This window comes from Berghia stephanieae, chromosome 1 (genome assembly GCF_034508935.2).
Source record: "Berghia stephanieae isolate SIO BIC M18660-M18661 chromosome 1, UCSD_Bste_1.3, whole genome shotgun sequence".
NCBI lineage: Eukaryota > Metazoa > Mollusca > Gastropoda > Nudibranchia > Aeolidiidae > Berghia > Berghia stephanieae.
The window spans coordinates 67093407-67114315 of NC_088360.1; the positions used below are offsets into that span (position 1 = coordinate 67093407).

General features: G+C 36.2%; 2 protein-coding genes across 5 annotated transcripts in view; one reads left to right on the forward strand and one right to left on the reverse strand.

Moving 5' to 3' along the window:
- The window catches only part of LOC144979974 (serine/threonine-protein kinase NIM1-like), a 64831-nt gene extending 62903 nt beyond the window's left edge, over positions 1-1928 (reverse strand). The window contains exon 1 of one of the 2 annotated variants that reach the window (XM_078927346.1): positions 1748-1922. The gene's annotated coding sequence lies outside the window, so the exon portion shown is untranslated. Of the gene's footprint in view, positions 1-1747 lie in introns of both variants that reach the window. The other variant, XM_078927357.1, reaches the window with a different exon arrangement.
- Positions 1929-1973: 45 nt separating this feature from the next.
- Positions 1974-20909, forward strand: part of LOC144979961 (KICSTOR complex protein SZT2-like) — a 143683-nt gene continuing 124747 nt past the window's right edge. For all 3 annotated transcript variants that reach the window (XM_078927314.1, XM_078927322.1, XM_078927331.1), the window contains exons 1-12: positions 1974-2402; positions 7949-8080; positions 8720-8893; positions 9981-10058; positions 11263-11355; positions 11881-12015; positions 13354-13504; positions 14335-14441; positions 16060-16173; positions 16843-16982; positions 18287-18441; positions 18558-18654. In XM_078927314.1, the coding sequence (XP_078783440.1) occupies positions 2343-2402; positions 7949-8080; positions 8720-8893; positions 9981-10058; positions 11263-11355; positions 11881-12015; positions 13354-13504; positions 14335-14441; positions 16060-16173; positions 16843-16982; positions 18287-18441; positions 18558-18654 (1436 nt within the window). In that variant the 5' untranslated portion in view covers positions 1974-2342. The remainder of the gene's footprint in view (positions 2403-7948; positions 8081-8719; positions 8894-9980; positions 10059-11262; positions 11356-11880; positions 12016-13353; positions 13505-14334; positions 14442-16059; positions 16174-16842; positions 16983-18286; positions 18442-18557; positions 18655-20909) is intronic.

The window sequence follows — 20909 nt, forward strand, 5'->3', positions numbered from 1 at the left end:
TGACTTAAGTCTCCATTCACTCGCGACTCAGGTGGCCCGATTAAATTTTGGTTTTGAAAAGTTTTTACTTTAAAAAATGTGTACTTTTGACGATCTGCACTTATCGCACAGTATTTTTTTTTAAAGCCAGTGTCAATAGCAACAGGAAATTTTTGTCTCTTTCATTCGTAATTGCGTATTTTCCTTCCGAATCGAAGCTCTCTTAATCTAAAAATAGCTGCTATCTTGTCGACGCTATGATGTATCCAAGTAGCTAGTCTCAGACTAAGCCTTAAGTCGGAGCCCTCAGCAAATGACTAAAAGTTGGCCAAAGTTAGTCTGAAGGTGCCGTGATTTTAGTCTGGGACTTGCTTGGTCAGCTCACATAAAATCTGATTTTTTCAAGTCCTTGACTAAAGTCAGAGACTAAGCGCTAGTCTGCATTCATGAAAATGGGCCCAGTACTAGAGAATGCTATAGTATTTCATCTAATCAATGAAATAACTATTCGCCTGTGTGAATATGCTAAAATGCCTTTGGCTTGGGTGATTGTACCTACAGACATATCACCTTTTCCAGATGGTGTTATGTCTGTGGTCAGAGCAGTCTGACCTTTGACATATGAGTGTTCCCTTTTTTGAATAATGGCATGATTCACCTGACTATAGTGTTGAGATTGCCTCTGCATGTCTTTTTTACATTGTTGATGTGTTTCACGTTGATCTGCTTATTCTAATTATTTAATCTTACTTCATGGATTATCATTTGTTGACTGTTTGTGTGTTTTTTTTTAAAGTTTGTTCTTTAATTTGATGGCATGAGCGGTGCACTGAGTGGGGTGCAAACATAAATTTAAAAAACATTACCTTTACGTTCATTTTGTTCATTCATTGCTCACCAAACCAATTTGTCGTGAAAAAATCCAGTAGCATTGATTCTGGGGCAAGAATTTTCTTTGTGAACATTTCTGGTTTTTCAACATTTTTTCATTCTTCCAAAAAAACGGGCTGATGCACTCAGACAAATAACAGATCGATCAGAACCCCAAACTCATGAAACCAGATGGAACTTTCAGTCTTGAGTCGTAAAAAGTGTTTTTGATAACAAGAATGAACTTCTTGAGTGCCTAAATAACAATATAATGTCTGCAGAGTGGGATGACGCCACATCATGGAAAGCTATTGGAGTCCTCATTATTGGAAGATGATACATTGATGTACTTTTTAGACTTTTTCCACAAAGTATTTTGCCCCATTGATACTTGATCAAACAATTTCAGTCAAGATGTTGATGTTAACATTTGTTTGAAGCATTTTGATTTCAGTATACAAGAAATTAAGACGTAAGGACCAATAACCAGAAGCACCTTCCCTATGAAAAAAACAGAGGTGAACTGTTGACCTAAGCCTAACAGCTAAAGAGGTATGAAATGTTTTAGTAAGCCAAATACAGGATAGATTTGAAAAACCATCATTTGTTCGGTCTTTTGTTGTAGTTGTAGTTGTATTGAGGGCAAAATACTTCATCAAAGCCCATATCATAAAGAGAATTTCCCAACCTCCCACATATTGTGAAAGATTATCCCTTGATATCGATGTTAAAGTTAATAATATAAATGAAACATTCAAATTTAATAAAGATGCACGTTCTAGCATCAAACATTTCAATACAAATATATATTGTCAACAAGTGTCAAAGTCAAAGCATCCATTGAAATTTTTTTTTTTAAAAAAAAAGGAAGCATTTTGCATAAACAATGAGTACTCACATTTTTGCTTCGAACAGTTTGAAGACTATGTATCAGCCCTCGCTAAAAGTCTTAAGAGTTGAGTAGGCAACGAGTTGATAAGATACAGTCACCAAGGTTTATGTTTATTTATCATCTAACCCAAGTAGGTACATCTCTATCACAGGAACTGGTCACGCTTGACGTCACCTATGGCAACAATAATAGATCTTTTTTTTTCAAATTATAGACTTACAAACCTGTTTGCGAATCGAAATATGTTCTGTTTACTGGAAGTCAGTATGAATTGAAAAAGAGTTTAATGTAAGAATTTAATTCGAAAAAAAACCCAATTTTATATACACACACACACAAAAACAAAAAAAAAAACACCAACAAAAAACAAAACAAAAAAGGAAACGAAAAATAATCGATATCATTGACTTATTTTCGTTTTTGCCATATTCCCAGTTATGTTTTTTAAAACTTTTCGTACAAGGGAAACAATAACACAACACTTGCGTGTATTGTTTACAGTTTACTCCTACTTTTGATTTTGTTAAAATCTAAGATGAAATAAAATTAAAAAGATGTAAGGCTAAATGTGATCTAACTTTTGAGCGCTCCAGAAAGAACAATGGAGTGCTGTAAATCAAGTGAAGTTTCTGAGGCGCAAAATGATAAGCCAGGACAGATGGTGGGTTTACTCTTCCCCCCCCCCCTCTCTCTCTCTCTCTCTCTCTCTCTCTCTCTCTCTCTCTCTCTCTCTCTCTCCGTTGCTGTCATCTCAGTACCCATGCAAATAATATAATTTATCATCAATAAACCGCTCTACAACACCACCACCACATCATTAGTCAATAGTGTCATTTACTAGACGTCTATCACTATCTAACTAGACCGCCTACCACAATCTACCACCACAATCACAAACATCGTTTTTCATTTCATTATCAATGCATAACCACCCTGCCTCATCATCACATCTATTCTTCTCCTCCCCATCATTCATAATAATCACCACAACCACTTCTTCATCATCACCACTACCAACTCATCATCACCATCTTTACTACACTACTACTTACTATTGTCACTATCCCCAGACACCTGTCTGGGGATAATGAAAATTCGTTATCCCCAGACACATAAGTGAAACTTCACTCTTTTAAGCAATTATCCACATTCCAGAATATGGAATGTTTCCAAATGCACATAGAAATAAGGAAAGAATAAAATATCTATAAAAACATAAAATTAACCAACATTAAATCAGTTCTTACTACATATACACAATATTCGTCGACTTCGAAGTGGGTGTCATGGCCGAATGGTTTCGAAGTGGCAATTCGGACCCGAGTCTGAATTGCTTCTCGTGGCAATTCGGACTCTTGCCACAATGCGCCTGCGCAATCACAGGAAGTGTCGGAAGTGGACGATGGGTCGAAAGTGAAGCGTGGTAGGGTGGGGGGAAGGTGCTCGTTCTCAGTTGTAAGTTGTCAGTCGGTAGGAGGGCGAGTGAGCGAGCAAGTCACGTTTTAGAACTCCCGAAGATGACTAACCTTCAAAAGCGGTGATCTATTATTCCCCTTTGTCTTACTTTTTCTTGGGTACTTTTTAATTGTAATTCTAGAACTTTTTACTATCTAATTTCTCCCTTTTTACTGGCACTGATATGACCTAAATGTGTTGCAAGCGACTTAAAAAACAATCTAAATATTCATGGTCTTTGGGAGATTACAATTGTAGTCGCTATTGTTAACGTTAACAATCAATTTGCCCTCGCATAGATAAAAGAGTGTCTTTGTGTTAGAAGATTTATTTGATTTGCCATGAGCATGTTGCAAAAGATACATGCATGGCATATCTACATTATATACTTTGCCATTTGCGGCCGCGAAAAAGTGAGGGGAAAGGAAAATAATATGACTTTGGGCTTTGAGCGTTTTATTTAAAAGGCAGTATGGGTCGGGCTTTGACAAAAGGCAGTATCTTAATTCTTTTTAAATTAAAAAATGCTGTTTTATTTCTAAATATAAAAATAGAGGCGATTCTTGGCGGCAAACCATACAATAGAGCCCCGCCACTGGGGTAGGTGCAGAGTACCGTCTAATACTAATATTGACTTACTTACTTTGACTTAGATGCCTTTCGCGTCTCGACCGAAAGATCGGGTCGCCTTGGCTGTTTCCAGTATTTCCTGTGTGAGGTGTCTCCAATATTGCCGGTCCTCTGCTAGGGTTCTCAGATTTTCAAGGTCCCCTGCCGTTATGAGACTAATGCTTTGTCCAAGTGTTGTGAGGTTTTTGTTTAGGATCACAGTGAGTGTTGTGATCGGTCTTCCTCTGAAAAGGTTCCCGTGTTTTTGGAAATATCCCGACATGGCTTGGTTAGCTGGTATGTTTTTGTCCCTGCGTAGTATGTGACCGAAAAGTTGCCATCGTTGTTGTAAAATGTCAAGGGAGATTGGTCTTTCTTTTGTGATCTTATAGAGTGATTCATTTGAGATCTTTTTTGGGTATTTGATGTCCAGTACCCTTCTTAGCTGTGTGCGATGGAAGGCATCCAGATGTTCTTCTTCGGATTTTGTCAACGCCCAAGTGCCGCAGTGATACAGAAGTACCGGTTTTACAAGAGCACGGTACAGTTTCAGTTTGGTTTTTCTCTTTATTTTGTCACCTCTAATCCATACATTGGTGAGTTTACTGAGTGCGGCGTTTGATAGCTGTTTTCTTCTTTGTACATCCTCGGTGTCTCCAATTAGTGAGCCGACTTTCTTTGTTCTTTTCCATTCCTCTTTGTTCCTCGATATTGTTGTAAATTCGGTTTTATTGGCATTGACTTGGAGGTTATATTTCATGAGGGTATTTTGTATGATGTTTATATTTGCTGGTGTTGATCCAATAAAATCTACATCATCTGCATAGGCGATTTCTCTAGGGATTGCATTCTCAATATGAGTCGTTGGTTTTGGAATGACTTTTCGAACTTCTTTCAGAGCGTGTTCTAAGTATATTGTGAACAGAATCGGGACAACATGGCTGACACCTGTTGACATTGAGCTTCGGCTCAGTGGATAGTCTTATGTTTCCATTTATTCACTGTGTGGAATCTTTAATTTTTACCTGATGTGGACTAATCTTAATATTGGAACTTTTAACTTAAGATCTATTAAAAGTAACATTCGAAAGGAACAACTGTGTCAAGATTTAGAAAGTTATAAAATCGATGTGTTGTGTTTACAAGAGACGAAGATCCAAGATGGCGTCGACCAAACAATAAATACTAATATTATTAGATAACACTGGACTAGGTGCCTATTAATAAAATAAGCACTGGTTGAATACGGAGAGAAAATTAATGATCAACTGGTAATGGGATTGGGGAGTAACCAGCGACTTCTCAAGTAGACGGTGGGGTTAACCATTAACATCTCCACAACCCACAAACGACCGACTGGGTGGGGATCCTGACCTCCCATAGCGGGCAGGAAGGTACATACTAGACAGATTGCGCGTCAGGGCGCTAACGGGTCCCGTTAGAGATAGACGACGATTGGGATTGTTTGGAAGCTTTAACCCTTTGCCCACTTGTCATTATGATATCGGAAATGCTATCGCCGTCTACATCTACGCCAGAATAGAAATAGAGGGTGGAGCCTACCATGATATAACATTTTATGGAGCCCTAATTTAATCATATCAGTTCTGTCCACTGACAGGTGGGTGGATATCGCTTTCCAGAACTTATGTCCTTATATGAAATCCTGAGTTTTTGACCAATCAACGGATTGCTCTTTTGATAGCTCGCTTGTCAACATGAGTCAGCTCAGCCCTTGATTTATGTACAGGCATCACAGGCGGTATATGTTGTGTAACTTCAAAGACCACGGTTGACCGAAAGCGATGAATGGAAGCCCTACTGTGGCGTGGAAAACAAGGTCTTGTATGTATAGTTACGTCACTATCTTAACGCTCGTGAATTCTTAGTAAGGCTGGACTCACAATCAAAACACGAAATCTGTGTTTTAAACTCTTGAATCAATCGAGTTACATCAGTGCGTTCGTCTCATTGAGAAATGAAAAACGATATAAAAATCAAGAACATCGACCGGAAAACAAGGAAATTATCATAAAATTATAAATTTGAGAAAGCTGTTTTCAAAATCAAATCTATTACAAAAAAGGTTATTTCTAGACCGATTTTTATGAGACAAAGACAATTTTTCTCCACTTTTCAAGCTGATTCCAACAATGAGGTTTTCAAATTTATCGCGATAAGATTATTTGTCATTATTTTTAAAAAATACCCAATTGACTGCTCAGGAAATGAATACGTAATCCTTGGCGGCTAGCGAGTAGGTGTTAAATTTTGCTTACCCTTTCCCACGTAGACGCACACACACAAAAAAAAAAGTGTCGGAACCAGGATTTGAACCCACAACGTCGATTTTGGTAAAACTTCCAGGGCAGACGACTAAGCCATTCGGCCTTGACACCCACTTCGAAGTCGACGCATATTGTGTATACGTAGTAAGAACTGATTTAATGTTGGTTAATTTTATGTTTTTATAGATATTTTATTAACTTTCCTTATTTCTATGTGCATTTGGAAACATTCCATATTCTGGAATGTGAAGAATTGTTTAAAAGAGTGGAGTTTCACTTATGTGTCTTGGGATAATGAAAAATCTTAAAAAGTCAAAGGCTTTTTTGTTTATCAACCGATTACCATAATATTATGGCCAGAGGTAGAAAAAAGGAAAATAAAGAGGCTCTAGAAGCCCGATTTTTAATTTTTAAATTAGAAACTTTAAAAATTAAGTTCAAAGTTATTACTCGATTATTCCCCTTGAAAAAAGTTACATAATTTCCAATTACTCATAAATTTTTTTTTTTTTTTAATCCGGCTCCTAGAGGACCTGCGTATTTGTATGACACTCATTTGTAGAAAGTTTGAAGAAGACTGGTTGAACACTGATGGAGGAGATAGGTTTTTAGTGACGAAAATTTCAGTTTTGAGAAAAACGCATTTAAAAGTCAAAGTAAACGAGTTTAGGGAAAAACTCTCCTCTCGCTCTCTGATTGGATTGTGACCACATGACATAATTAAGAACAAAGTGATTGGTTGTTGAAGATAGAGGAGAGTTTTTACTGTTCATTGATATGTTTTTGCCTTTACTTAGTTATAACGACTATTTGATATTCTTTCATGAAATCAGTCCACTGAAACTAAAAATGGTCAGGATTTAACCTACTATGGGTCACAAAATACGTTATTTTGAGTCGAAAAAAACTGAAGATGAAGGTCTCATGCAATTTTTTATGCAGACAAATGGTCATATGACAACATCCCACCAAAATCTAATTTTAGCAAACTGGGTCAAAATTCATCATTTTTAATGTCGCTCCCCCCCCCCCCCCCCCCCCCCCGTAATGTTCTCACAATACGTGAGGTGTTTGTGGGTTGTCATTTTAGCTTGTAGAGCATCTATGTTAATAATATTAATAATAATAATAATGATAATATTAAATTACACCTTCTCATGCGACATTCCATAAAATAATATTGGACATCCATTAAACAAACATCTGTTGTCAATAGAAATCACTCATGTAGTTCGAGGTGAGCAAATCGGGGCTTGATATTCTTGCCAAATGAAAAAATTGAAAGGGCCTGAAGCATGGTTCAAACCCTGGACATTTGGAGTCTTAAGCAATGCCTTAACCACTCGACCACCTTGCAACAGTAATTATAAAAGAAAATATAATATAAACAACTGTATAGAAATAGAATGTTTTCACATACTAACCTTGTTGAATGCATTCGAAATGCTACTTTTACTCCCTTCTGACCAAGCCATAAAAAAACAATTTTCCATTTCATAAAGTGCAGGTCGCTTTTTATACTTAGTGTCCTTCACTGTCTACATCCAGTGACATTCAGACATAAGTCGGATGGGGTCGGTAATGTGTGTGTGTTTGTTGGGGCGTGTGTGTGTGTGTGTATGTGTGTGTGTGTGTGTGTGTAGGGGGGGGGGGGTAAAGTGCTGCACCTATGAACACAATGTCGTAGGTCAGACTTTTGCTATCATTGTCAACTGTCCGGCCACTCACTATGGTCAGTATCTCCTGTTTTCATATAAAAATGAAGGATATCTCTTTATCTCTCTCTCTCTCTCTCTCTCTCTCTTTCTCTCTTTCTCTCTCATCCCCTCTTTCTCTCTGTGCATCCCATCTACAGACTGAAGTGTTTGCATCCCATGTATATGTTTTGATGAAAAAGAAAACTCGAGTGTCCCGGAATCTTCGTGCGTGTTGGTTTTTCAGACATTTATGTAAACATATCAAGTTCACTCCTTTGACCACCCTTGAGGTATGTTTATTCACTTGTTTACTTTGTTTTGTAACCAAAATTTCTCCATCATCCTTGATCTACTCAATGAAAACTACTCAATTTCACATATGAATAGGTTTTAAAATTCAAATTCTCTGTTTAATGGGATTGTAATGCAATATACTTGCACATCATGTCACCTGAGAGATATAAACATTTTTTTTAGAACTCATACAATTCAGCTTATTTTTTTACATTTTAAGTCTTTGGCATTCTAGGAAAATGCATTCTATGCAATTCTGATCAGTAGAAAATCAAATTACAATATTTATTTTACTTTCTATTTTCAAATGTTCTGATTTCATTTTTGTTATATGTTAGCTTGACAGCTCTGTGTTTTCTCATGCTTCTTCTTTTTGTCAGCAGGGATACAAATCTGAAAAGTAGGTGGTGCTATAATGCCAAGTGAAGTAATGTTGATGCTGTAAATTATATGATTTATCAGATTCTTTTTTCTCTACCAGATGGAAATTGCCATTCCAATATTGCATTTTATTGATTGCAATTTAGATATTTTTATTGCGAATAAATTTAGAAAATTTATGATTCTTAACTTATGAAAGGCTTAACGACAAAAGAAATGAGTTACATGATAATTTTTCTTTTCTCTTTGACCAGAATTTAGAGGAAGACCTGAATCTGGTGTCTGTCATAGCTCAAGACCAAGATCAGATCTTCGAGCATGGCCATACATACAGTGTGTATATTGGGCCTGACACTGTTGTGACTTTCTTGTCTTGGCAGTATCGGTTAGCCTTTTCATTGGATCTCAGCCCATCCCTTATGTCTGTCGTAAGTCTATATGAATTGATATTGTTGCATCTGCTATAATTTTTTCATGGTCATTTAACATATGTCTTTAAAATCTAGGAAAGATCACGGTTACACATATTTGGTTTTTGATTTGAAGTATGCAAATACGAAAATCAGTTTCCTGATTATTTTTAGTACAATTTCAAATGTGACATAACTCATGGCATATGGACGATTAGAATTGGATATAAATGATTATCGGCAGCCATGTAATAGTAATACCTGAATATATTCTTCAGGTTGTGCAAGCAGCATTGTGAAATGGCAGCTGTCATATGGTTTGAGTTGATGACATATTTCTCTTTTGGAAATGAGAATGACAGCCACTCATCTCATTCCTCCCATATATTGAACATATTTTCATGTAATTGAGTGTAAAGTCGTCTTTTGAACCGTAGAAAATAAAACTTTTATGGTAGGTACTATATATACATTAAAGGGCTTCTCACACTAATACACCTGTAAGTGGGCAGCTGCTCAGTGGTTTCCTTTCTTTACCTCTCAATCGTATAACATGTTTTATGTTGTTTTAAGAGCGGTTGTGATGAAAACTACTGTTATCTCAGTGACGAATACTAACATTAGAGTCAAATTAAATGCTAGTTTGCCTTTTCAATATTTAAATTATTTTAGATCGTCTCTGAATAGCCATCTTTTTATTTCTTTATATTTCGTTTCTTTCTTTCTTTAGAAAAAAATATTAGTCTCTTTATTTATATATTTTTTTCTCTCTCTCTGGCTCATTTGAGACAGAATTCTAGTCCACTTCTATTAATTCCCCTGCTATCACAGTCATACAATGAGGGCCTCTTGATATTATCTTTTATTTTATTTTATTATTTTAAGTCAAAACATTTCTATGTTTGTGGACTCAGAAATATAGTTCAGATTTTTACATTGTAGAACACCAGTTGTGTGGAAAAGGTTTCATCTCTATGTCAGGTATTTTGTGATTTGATCCCATGAATTTTAGATGATGAAGTGAATGCTTTTAATTGATAGTATCTATTTTTTTTATGTTCATAACACTCTCAACAATTTTATGTAAATTTTGATATTTCTGAAGGATGTTGAAAATGGTCAATATGTCTACGATGGGATATTTCAGTCACTTAGTCGATGTTTGCATGGACTTGTTACCCCTGTAAGTCATTTTCTATTATAATTGCATTTTTACTGCTGCTAGATGAATTTGAGAGATAAATTCTCAATTGTAATATATATATATATATACATATGTCTCATCAAGCATCATGACCTAGCAGGTTTTCTTAATATTCATTGAGTCAACGGGTGATAGAGTTACCCTTACTTTCAGAAAGGTTGGCAAGTTTCTCGTATATCAATCTGTAAATAATAGTTTTATCATTTTTAGATTTGCCAGTATTTCTTTGTTCGTTGGAGTCAATTCAACATTGGCTTCATGGAACAATGTTGACCCCAAACCCTATTTTTTAAAAAGAATAGATTAAGTAGGATTAAAGTCACCAAGTGAAAATTTATATCTAATGGGATTCGAGCCTTACTTTGTTCATTTAGAAAACATGGGTTTTTCTTGTTGACTTTGAATTAATACTGATATAAGAATTCTTGGAATGCATTTTCTATGACATCTTGCAAAACTATTGCATGGAATAGTTGTTGTTTTGATAGTTGTTTTTTTTCTTTTTACATCTTTTGCAAAGTATTATGATACATTCAATAATGCCATTGGGGGTCCCGATAGCTCAGTTGGTAGAGCACTTGCTTCACACGCAAAGGGACCAAGATCGATCCTGGGTGCAGTCAAGATTTGTCCATCCAGCAGTGACTGGGTAGCTGAGTCTGTTAGATTTGGTGGAAAGTACTTGCAGTAGACTAGCATCCTATCCAAAGGATAGCTAGCAATTGCTATTGTCCGTTTCACGCTATCGAAACTGGGATAAGCCCTGGCTCCATGGGCCCAATGGCTCTGAAGGACTACAAAAAAAGCCCCCAAAAATAATCCTCCATAGATTTTCTATTATTTTTTTCTAATTTATTATACAGTAAAATGTAATTCGACCCTCAAATTGAGGTTTCTACGTCACGAAGAAGAAGAAGAGTATATTTCAATATAGTCATCTTAAATACAGTTTTTGAAACCCTGAAATTTGACTTATTTTAGACATAGCTAAATAAATGTTCAAAGGTTTTTCAGTGCAAAAAACGTAAGTCAAATATATTATATTGTTGGACCATTTTTCCCCCAACATATTATTGTCTACAGATGGCATCAATTACGTTAATATTGTTTTTTGTTTTTTTTTAATGCACAGTTAACTTGCTTTTACTTGTATTTTTTTGGCTTTATGTTGCTTTTTTCCTAGTTTCCTCTCCCTGGCACCAATGTGTTGTTCACTCCAGATTTGTACATCTCTGTCATCATCCAAACTCCTGTGGTCTGCTCCACTACCAACCAGGTAAGCTGGAGACTATTGAAGATACAAGTCCTCTCCTTTTCTCTTTTTATAGAAAATGAGTTTCTTTGTTATTATTTTTTTCCCCCAAAGATTTTTGAATTTAAGAATTTAATTTTTGATAATCACTTTAGTGAAATGGTAAAAAGAATAAAAAAGAAAACAAGACAATTGGAACAATTATAAGACCTTTATAAAATTTTACAGAACTCTTTTTAACACCAGTAAAGTTACCTAATTGGTTACAGTCTGCATTTAAAAGCCCATCTATACAAGGACTCGTTGAGTCGGTTTATTTGAAAAATCCAATTGTTCCGTTGAAGATTTAAATCTTTATTCTTTTAATCCAAGGATAAGTGTTTTACTCTCACGTCATCAATTTGCCCCATCTTAATTTGATTATATGTATTGTAGACAGTAAGGTGTTAATTAATTTCAAGTAAAATAAACCAAACTTGGGTTTTACCAAAGAAATGTTTTCTTCCTGTAAGATTCGACACCAATTCATACCTTTCTCTCTTTATTTAGGTTCTGATTCAGGGCGTGAAGATTAATCAGGATAATGTGAACCACTACTTAGACCACATCAAGTATGAGCTGGACCAATTCGAGGCCTCTCTGTCTCTCAGTTTTGCCTCTATGCTCAGTCACCACCCCCGAAAGGTAACATAGAGTTTAATTTTGTAATCCAGTGTTAAACACAAAGAAACACAAATTTGTGAGTCACTGTTGCAATCTGGTATTTAACCATTAGATCTAGTTAACCCAAATGCTGAAAGATAGATTTAAAGTTTAAATTATGAAATTTGCGTTAGATTTATTTGCTTTTATTGAGGAGAAAATTTAGGCTGTACCTTTTTATGGAGATTGATTTAGTGTCTGAAACAGAGAAATAAAAAATATAAAAATTGAAAGGCCTGATTTCATAATTCTGATCATTTTGACTGGAAATCAAATTTTATGAATCTAATTCATCTCACCTCTCTTCATTCTCCTGACCGAGGTGGTTGGAGAGGAGACATGAGAGATGAATTTGCAGTAAGGGCTCTCCATCCAGATATGTCCTCAACTTTCCTCATTAGTGTTTGGGTGTCCTTCATTGTCTATTCCTTTACATTAACATCCAGTATTTTGTTTGCCATCCTCTCCTGTCTCCCTCCAAGGTCTCTTGCATGATGGTTTTTGCCAATGCCTCATGATGAGAAACATGGCTTAACCATGACAATTTTCCTCTTTTGACTATATCATCATCATAACTTGTCGCTCCAACACCGAACCCACTCCACAGCATCTGGGGAGCCGACTCTTAGGCCATTGTCAGGGCAGCTAGGTCCATCCTGACATTCTCTAAGGATATGCTTCATTGTCTGCTCTGGGCATCCACATGTACACAAGCTAGTCTCAGCCAGCCCCCACCACTTTTTCATGTTTCCAGCTGTTCTCCCAAGTTTTGTCCATGCTCTATTCATTCTTGGGGAGCTCAGTTCTGTAGGGCAGTTCTTCTCTCGGATCTTCAATGGCTTCATTTGCATGACTGTCCCACTCTCTCCATGTGGATAGTCTGTATACAGTTGCATGGTCAGGGTTGATGATTTCTTCCATCATGAAGCTCTTTCTTGACTTCAGTCTACTCTTGACTATAGACAAGAGGGATTCCTAAGGTCGTGTTTGAGAAACGACCTGTCTGTACACCTCCTCATTCGATGTATGGTCTGTCCAGATGATGTATAAAATGTACCTATAGCATTTGTTTTAAAATGATTGTATCCTTTATAGGATTTCTGAGGTTAAAGTCCAGCTTTCACAACCATACAAGAAGTTTGATGTAACAAGTGCCTTATATAGGTTTAGTTTGGAATGTATTAGTAAAACAATCACTACCACTGCCTCATCATCCCTGCCACTACTACTACTACAATCATCATCATCATCACCAATATTATTATTATTGCCACCATTTTGAATTTGGCTGTTAATTTTCTTCCCCATAATAATTGTTAGGATCACCCGTCAAGACATGGAGAGATGGAGGAAGGGGTGAATACTCAGCTCAATACTGGAGACAATATAGGTAGTCCTGAGGCTGCATTCACCAATATCATCCGTTATGGTATCCTCTCCCTACAGCTTTTACCCAACAATTCCAGCTCAGGTATTGTATGCTTTCATCTAACATAGGTTATGGACTTACTTACATAATGTTTGTTAAAATCCTCGTCAATCTATCATGTCAACTCACTGTCTTTTTTCACATCTGTACTAGGCACAATACCTATATCATGGATGCCACTTTTCAGGGTTATCCCTGAATTATGAGATAGGAAATTACAGATACCTGATGTTCCAGGATTGGCAAGTTATGGTTGATTTCATTATCATCCTCAATGGTCAATCAATACACATTTTGTGTGTCTACTTAATCTCCTCAAAGTGTATGCAGTTGATGTCAAATAGTATAATAATATTATGTTGTAAGGGGGATCAATGACCGAGATATTTATTATGCTACCCCTGATATGTTGGCAGTATTAGGATGAGTGTGAACTGTTGGTTACTTGGCCTGTGTAATTTTGGTAGTGTTAGCATACATGCGTGTGTATGTGTTAATGTGTTTGCGTGCTTTCTGGTTGGGTGGATGTGTGTGTGTGTGTGTGTGTGTGTGGGGGGGGGGGGGGTTGAGTGCACATGTGTGTGTACAGATGAGAGAGAGATAGGGTGGTGGTTGAGGGGGGAGGGAAGGCTGGACTCCAGCTTTCCGGGATAAGAATCCAGACATATTTTTTGCTGTGGCACCCATGATCTATATTCATCTTAGGTGACACAGTATTTTGGTTGTAGATATATTTTCAATCTTACATTTGTAAAGTGTTCTCTATCTTAACATGTCAATTGTCTTTAATTACTTACTGATTGAATCTATCTAAAAGAAATAAAGTCATGGCCACTCGTCATTTCAAGCCACTCTTTTTTTATGTATCCTAGGAATTGTTGTGATTACTGATGGAATGATTGGACTTCCAAGCTCCTACATGATCGAACTTCTGTTGGAACAACTGCGCAATCACACAATTATGTGCAGCTTTATCAAGGTAACTTTTTTTATTATATTTCATCTTGTAGGGAGAAAGTTGTGTTGGAATAAAACCATTACAGTCCAACCTGTGTTTAGACGGAACCGAATGTGCATGGGAAAAAAAATATGTTATAGACTGGGTTTTGTCTTACACAGGTTTTCATTTTTCATCACAAAGGGTCATAAAATGTACTGCACAGGATTATATATCCATGCTCACAACCTTGCTAAATCTTTTCTATTTGATGATGCACAGATAACGATAGATATCAATATGTAATCTTATTCCTTGAGAATGCCAAAAAAAAAAAAAAGGAGAATCTTTTTTTTTTTTTTTTTCGTTTCTGATTGCCTGTTTGTATGTTGGTTGGTTTGTCTTTGTTATGTTGCTATTGTTGTGGAAATTGTGATTGTCCCACTTTATTTAACCCTTTTCTTTGAGTATTTTCTATACCCTCTTCCCTCTGAGTTACTGATAAGCACATGTTATGAGTATCTACTATCAGTTTGCAGGCTTCGGATTGCTTTAAAGCCCATCCCTCTTGTGTTCACGTTATATTTTTGGAAGAGTTTGCAATATAGCCATGTGAATCATGTTGGCATCCTTTGCTGATCTAAGCCTACTCTTTGTTGATATCTACTGCTGCATAATGGTTATTCATAGGTCTGCCCATCCCCATATTTTAAAAGCTTTTTAAGATGACCGTCTCTAATTGCGTCACTCTTTCCATCCTTATGAATTCATTAATGAGGCAAGGCATGGAGGTAAAAAAGCCATTTTGTGTTCCAGTTACTTTTGAAACGCACTAAGTATATCACCATCCTGATCTTATTGATAAATTTAAAATGCCATAAAAATTAAGGAAATTGGCCAATAAGTAAAAAGTTGCTAAAAAAAACTAAGATAAACAAAAGTAATTTTCAAAATGAATTTTACCCGTAAAAGGATTGTTTTTTTTTATTTCAACAATAGGGTTTTCAAATTCCTCAATGATAATTATTTTAGATTATATTTAATAAGCTGACTCAGAAATGTGTTCAGTTTTATACTTAACTTAGCGTAATACTTTGATTGCTGGCTATGTCTTTGTTTTGGACAACCGATTTAAGCGTTTGTGATTTGCCAAAGGTTTTGGAAAGCTTTACTCATGAGTCAACAGGAATATATTGTAACGGTGGAACAAAGAGGGTGATAATTTTATTCCCCAAATATTCTTCTCAATGTTTAATAATATCCTAATACAGTGGTCTCATTTTATATGCACGGTTCTCTGGAATCAAGCTAAGTGTGCTAATAGCTGGATTGCGCTTTTAAGCAGATTTTGATTTTTATACTAAATCCATGGTCAGTGCTCATATTACAGTAAAAATAATTCGTATACATAATGGTATGCACCCTGTTGCAGGCTTGAAACTACCATTAGCCCATTTAAAAATGTTATTTTTTCTCTTTCTTTTAAAGTTTTTTTTTTTGGGGTATACAGAACCTTTCTTTTCTGCCACAATATTCGTTTGGGGAGGGAGGGGGGGTTTGAACCAATTAGCTTCTTCTTGCATAATAAGTTTTTAATAGTCCATCAATCGTCTATATTTATTTGCAAAGAGTACATTTTCATATCTTCACTTTATTTTAGGTGGGAAGTCCATCTGGTCTTTATCGCCAACTGGGGCGTGTTCCACATATTGAGATGATGCAAACAATTGCCACTGCAACATTTGGTGCTATTTTGTCTTCTGGACCTAGTGTGGTATGAATTTCAATAATTTTTCACGAAATGAAAATATAAATATAGCATGTGAGCAAAAAAGGACTCACAAGTGTAGTTTGAAACATATTTCATTTTTGTGGTTTAGTGTAATTCTGGTATGAGAAAGCCATGATTTATAAATAACAAATCTATCTACTTCAAACAACTGAAATATGTCCTGGCTTAAAGAGTCACCTGAAATGGTCAATATCAAATATCTGAAGCAATGTCATGATCAACAGACTTGAAAATTATCACCAGCGTTGTAAAACTCCAAAAAACAAGAATGCTGTAGATATTAAGAGGGTACCAAAAAATTTACCCATTTTTGGTATATTTATGGAATTCAGTAAGTTAGAAAACCTCTGTATATTTTCCAATCACTGGGCAAATGGAAGGTGATCGATTAGATAAGGAACCTCCAGCAGTAAGCACCAGGATACAAGTGTTAAAATAAGATCACATTTGATATTCTCTTATCTTTGACTAAAATTTAATGTCATTCATTGAAAAAGAAGTACACATCTTTTTTTTACTGGAGTCCAGTGTTCAGATAGGGGTTGGTCGGTGTGTTGGTGTAAATGTTCAGAAATTGTTTTTCCCCTGAATCGGCAACCCTTTATTTAAATTAATAATTATTCTTACTTTTTTGTTAATCCATAACTCAAGATTGACAAGAAAGGCGAGGCCAACCAGTATCATCGTGCTATGATGTTCTGGGCATTTCAGAAGGGACTTGAGGGGTTCAAATATGATTTGACACACCACAGTGACGAGGACATGCCTGGATCTATCTCATGGATAAGGAAGTTAGTTTGTCTGTTCTTCTTTCAATTATTATACGTACAAACAGACTTTCATAGATTGTGTATTTTTGTTGATACACTTTTTTTTCAGTTATATCTTGTAAATGCTTGTTTAATAAGAATTGGGGTTATTCTTTGTTTTGTCACAACGTAAGGAATTTTTGCACTGATAACCAAACTATCTTATGTGTTGTGATTTTATTAGCCATCACACTATTTGAAATTTAAGGTCAATTTATCAATGAAGAAAATATGGCCCTCAAGAGCCTTAAGGTTCATGGAATTGGAATTGATCCCAGTATCTGTCGAATTAAACAGGAACGATAATCTTATACTAGCCTTAGAATAGGATGGTAGAGCACCACCAAATTACTTTTCGCCTACTTCAAATGACACAGCTCCCCAATCACTGCTGCTAAGTTGATGGAGGAGTCAGAAAAATACCCTAAAACGAAATTATAAAGAGAGAGAGAGAGAGAGAGAGAGAGAGAGAGAGAGAGAGAGAGAGAGAGAGAGAGAGAGAGAGAGAGAGAGAGAGAGAGAGAGAGAGGAGAGAGGAGGGAGGGAGGGAGGGAGGGAGAGAGGGAGAGAGAGAGAGAGAGAGGAGAGAGAGAGAGAGAGAGAGAGAGAGAGAGAGAGAGAGAGAGAGAGAGAGAGAGAGAGAGAGAGAGAGAGAGTTGGATATTTTATATTTTGGTGATGTATGTCTCAGTTAGTGATAGACAGAATTGAAGAAAGCGGGTGGGTTGGAAGGAGGTAAATTTAGAGGGTGCTTCAGATATTTAAGTGGGGGAAAAATGTATATGCAAATTATACCAAAGCTGATGAAAGCCAATCAAATTGATAAAGAGATAAGGAAATATTACAATAAATAAATTACCTCTTTGCTTTTAAATTGTTTGAGGTAGCATTTTATCTATAGCTTGACAATATTCACATCTTTAAACAACATTGTGAGCATTGTCTAGCTGTTATCGACTTAATTTTAATGTGATATAGTTTTAAAAATTGAGAACTTGTCATTTTAAAAAAAAATGAAAGATAAAGCAATGACCAGACGTTTGCTTTTTTATTTACTTTTTTTTTTAGTTAAGTAATTACTTTTTGTTTACTTTTTTGTATTAAACAAATGTAACTTGATATCATTTCTTGTTTTATTATTTCATAATTACATTGTCATTGTAATAATATACACATTAGAAATTTTGAATTTAAAAAAAATCCAGTTATTCTAAAGCCTAGACCCATTCCTGTAATTATTATCAGTTAATTTTATTCATTTATTTATTTATTTTTTGTCATTCCAGAATGCTCCATCGGCACCCCATTACAGGATCTAGTTTTGGCACAGAACTCTACACCAGAGAGCGAGATAAACGTAAAGTGAGAGCTAGTTTAGGAAGTGTCTTGTCAGTTCGTCTGCGGGAAGGCTACACGATTAAATCCATTTCATTCCCAAAAGGTAAGCTTTTTAAAAACTATAGTCGTTTAAATGTTTTAGTATGTTATGTCTATATCATTGACTCATTATTTATTGGTGTCATTTCCCCTCATACTTTTTTTTTTTTTCAAATACAGACAAGAAAGAAATTGTTGTAAAGCTGCAGTTTCCTTGGAGAGATTACGGAAAGATAGAATATGCTGCCATGGCCCCTTGGCCTTTAGCTCCAATTAAGTAAGAAATCGTTTTGTTCATGTTCTTTTTATGTTAAACCTTGGTCAGCGAACTCATAGTTGACAAATGTAACTGATCAATCAAAAAATTTGTATTTTATTGCTATTTTCATTTTATATTTTAAAGAAATTTATTTTGGTGCTTAAGAGGATCAAAGCATTTCTTTTGTCATTGATTTATAAAGTAAAAGTTTCATTTTAAATTTTGAAAAAAAGGGGGAATTGGGTTAGTGGAGGATTGTCTGTTTATTTTTAAAAATTGGATTGTGTTTTTGTGAATTTCAAGTGATATAAAGAAATGTTATTGATGTATAAATATATGGCTAGCACTATTCAGTATCTGATACTGAATAGTGGTTTTGCACTATTCAGTATCTGATACTGAATAGAGCAGTAAAGTTAGGTGCCCCAAACGTAAACAATAACAAGTTGCTTGTGATTTCCGTTAGGGACCGGAATAATTTACGCACAATATAGGTCTCCCAATTTTGTAGTTTGAGTTGTAGGCAATACACTTTCAGTATTGAAAATATGTTTACATAAAATCTAACAGTTGCAGAAATAATAATATAAGGCTAAATTATTATGAAAATCAGGCTCCGAATAATTCTCGTTTTGTTCACACCAGCGCAATAATTTGCTCTGGTCTAAAAATAGATAGACTGTAACTTTTGATAAATTTTAGAAAATTTTACCTTTTGTTCCATAAAATATCCATATCTAGACATTATTTGATGCATGATCGAGTATTTATGAATATGTGTTTCTTTTGCCACCTAACAGCCAAATTTTAAAGGTTATTTTTTTCTATTATTTACATTGGAACGTGAGCTGTCAAGACAGGAACATGTGGTTTGCCACGTGCTTCTCGACCTTTGTTTACGTTTGGGGCACCTAACTTTACTGCTCTATAGCGGTTTTCCACTATTCAGTATCTGATACTGAATAGTGGTTTTGCACTATTCAGTATCTGATACTGAATAGTGGTTTTGCACTATTCAGTATCTGATACTGAATAGTGGTTTTGCACTATTCAGTATCTGACACTGAATGGTGGTTTTGCACTATAATACGGTGGTTTTTTTTCCGAAACCCGACAAAGTTATGGGAAGAGGGCAGCTGTGGGAGTGAATCTCGGACTCAGAGAAGTGTACAACAGTGGGGAGTGAACCTGGGACTGGGTTTCAGCGGGTTTCGTAATAAAAAGCCGGACGACACCTGGCAATATCCGACAAAGTTATGGGACGTAGGCAGCAGCGTGTGTGTGTGTGTGTGTAGAGGCTGAGGGGGGGGGGGGGGAGGGGGGGTGAACCTGAGATTCAGGGAAGTGTACACCAGTGGGGAGTGAACCTGGGACTCTGGGTTTTATAAAAAAGCAATAACAAATTGGGGGGGGGGGGGGGATTACTTTTGTACGAAACCCGACAATATGCGGCAAAGAAGTGGAAAGTAGGCAACGCATGGGGAGTGAACCTGGGACTCAGTGAAGTGTACACCAGTGGGGAGTGAACCTGAGACTATGGTTTTCGGCGAGCTTCAGCTAGTTTCATATAAAATCAATTACTTTTTTACAAAACCCGACGAAACCTTGCAATATCCAAGAAAGTTATGGGTAGTAGGCAACAGTGGGGAGTGAACCTGAGATTCGGGGAAGTGTACACCAGTGGGGAGTGAACCTGGGACTGGGTTTCGGCGGATTTTGTTATTTTAAAAAAGCAATTACTTTTTGTTTACGAAATGCGCCAAATGCCACCAAATTGGGGCAAAGTTATGGAAAGTAAGCAAATAATGGGGACTGAACCTGAGACTCAGGGAAGTGTACACCAGTAGGGAGTGAACCTGAGACTCTGGGTTTAGGCGAATTTCAGCGAGTTTCATATATAAGCAATTACTTTTTTATGAAACCCGATGAAACCTGGCAATATCCGACAAAGTTATTGAAGTAGGCAGTAGTGGGGGGTGAACCTGAGATTCATGGAAGTATACACATGTGGGGAGTGAACCTGAGACTCTGGTTTTCGGCGGGTTTCAGCGAGTTTCATATAAATGCAATTAATTTTATACGAAACCCGGCAATATCCGACAAAGTTATGGGAGATTCAGGGAAGTGTACGCCAGTGGGGAGTGAACCTGAGACTCTGGTTTTCAGCGTGCTTCACTGAGTTTCATATAAAAGCAATTACTCTTTTACGAAACCCGACGAAACCTGGCAATATCCGACAAAGTTATTGAAGTAGGCAACAGTGGGGGCTGAAC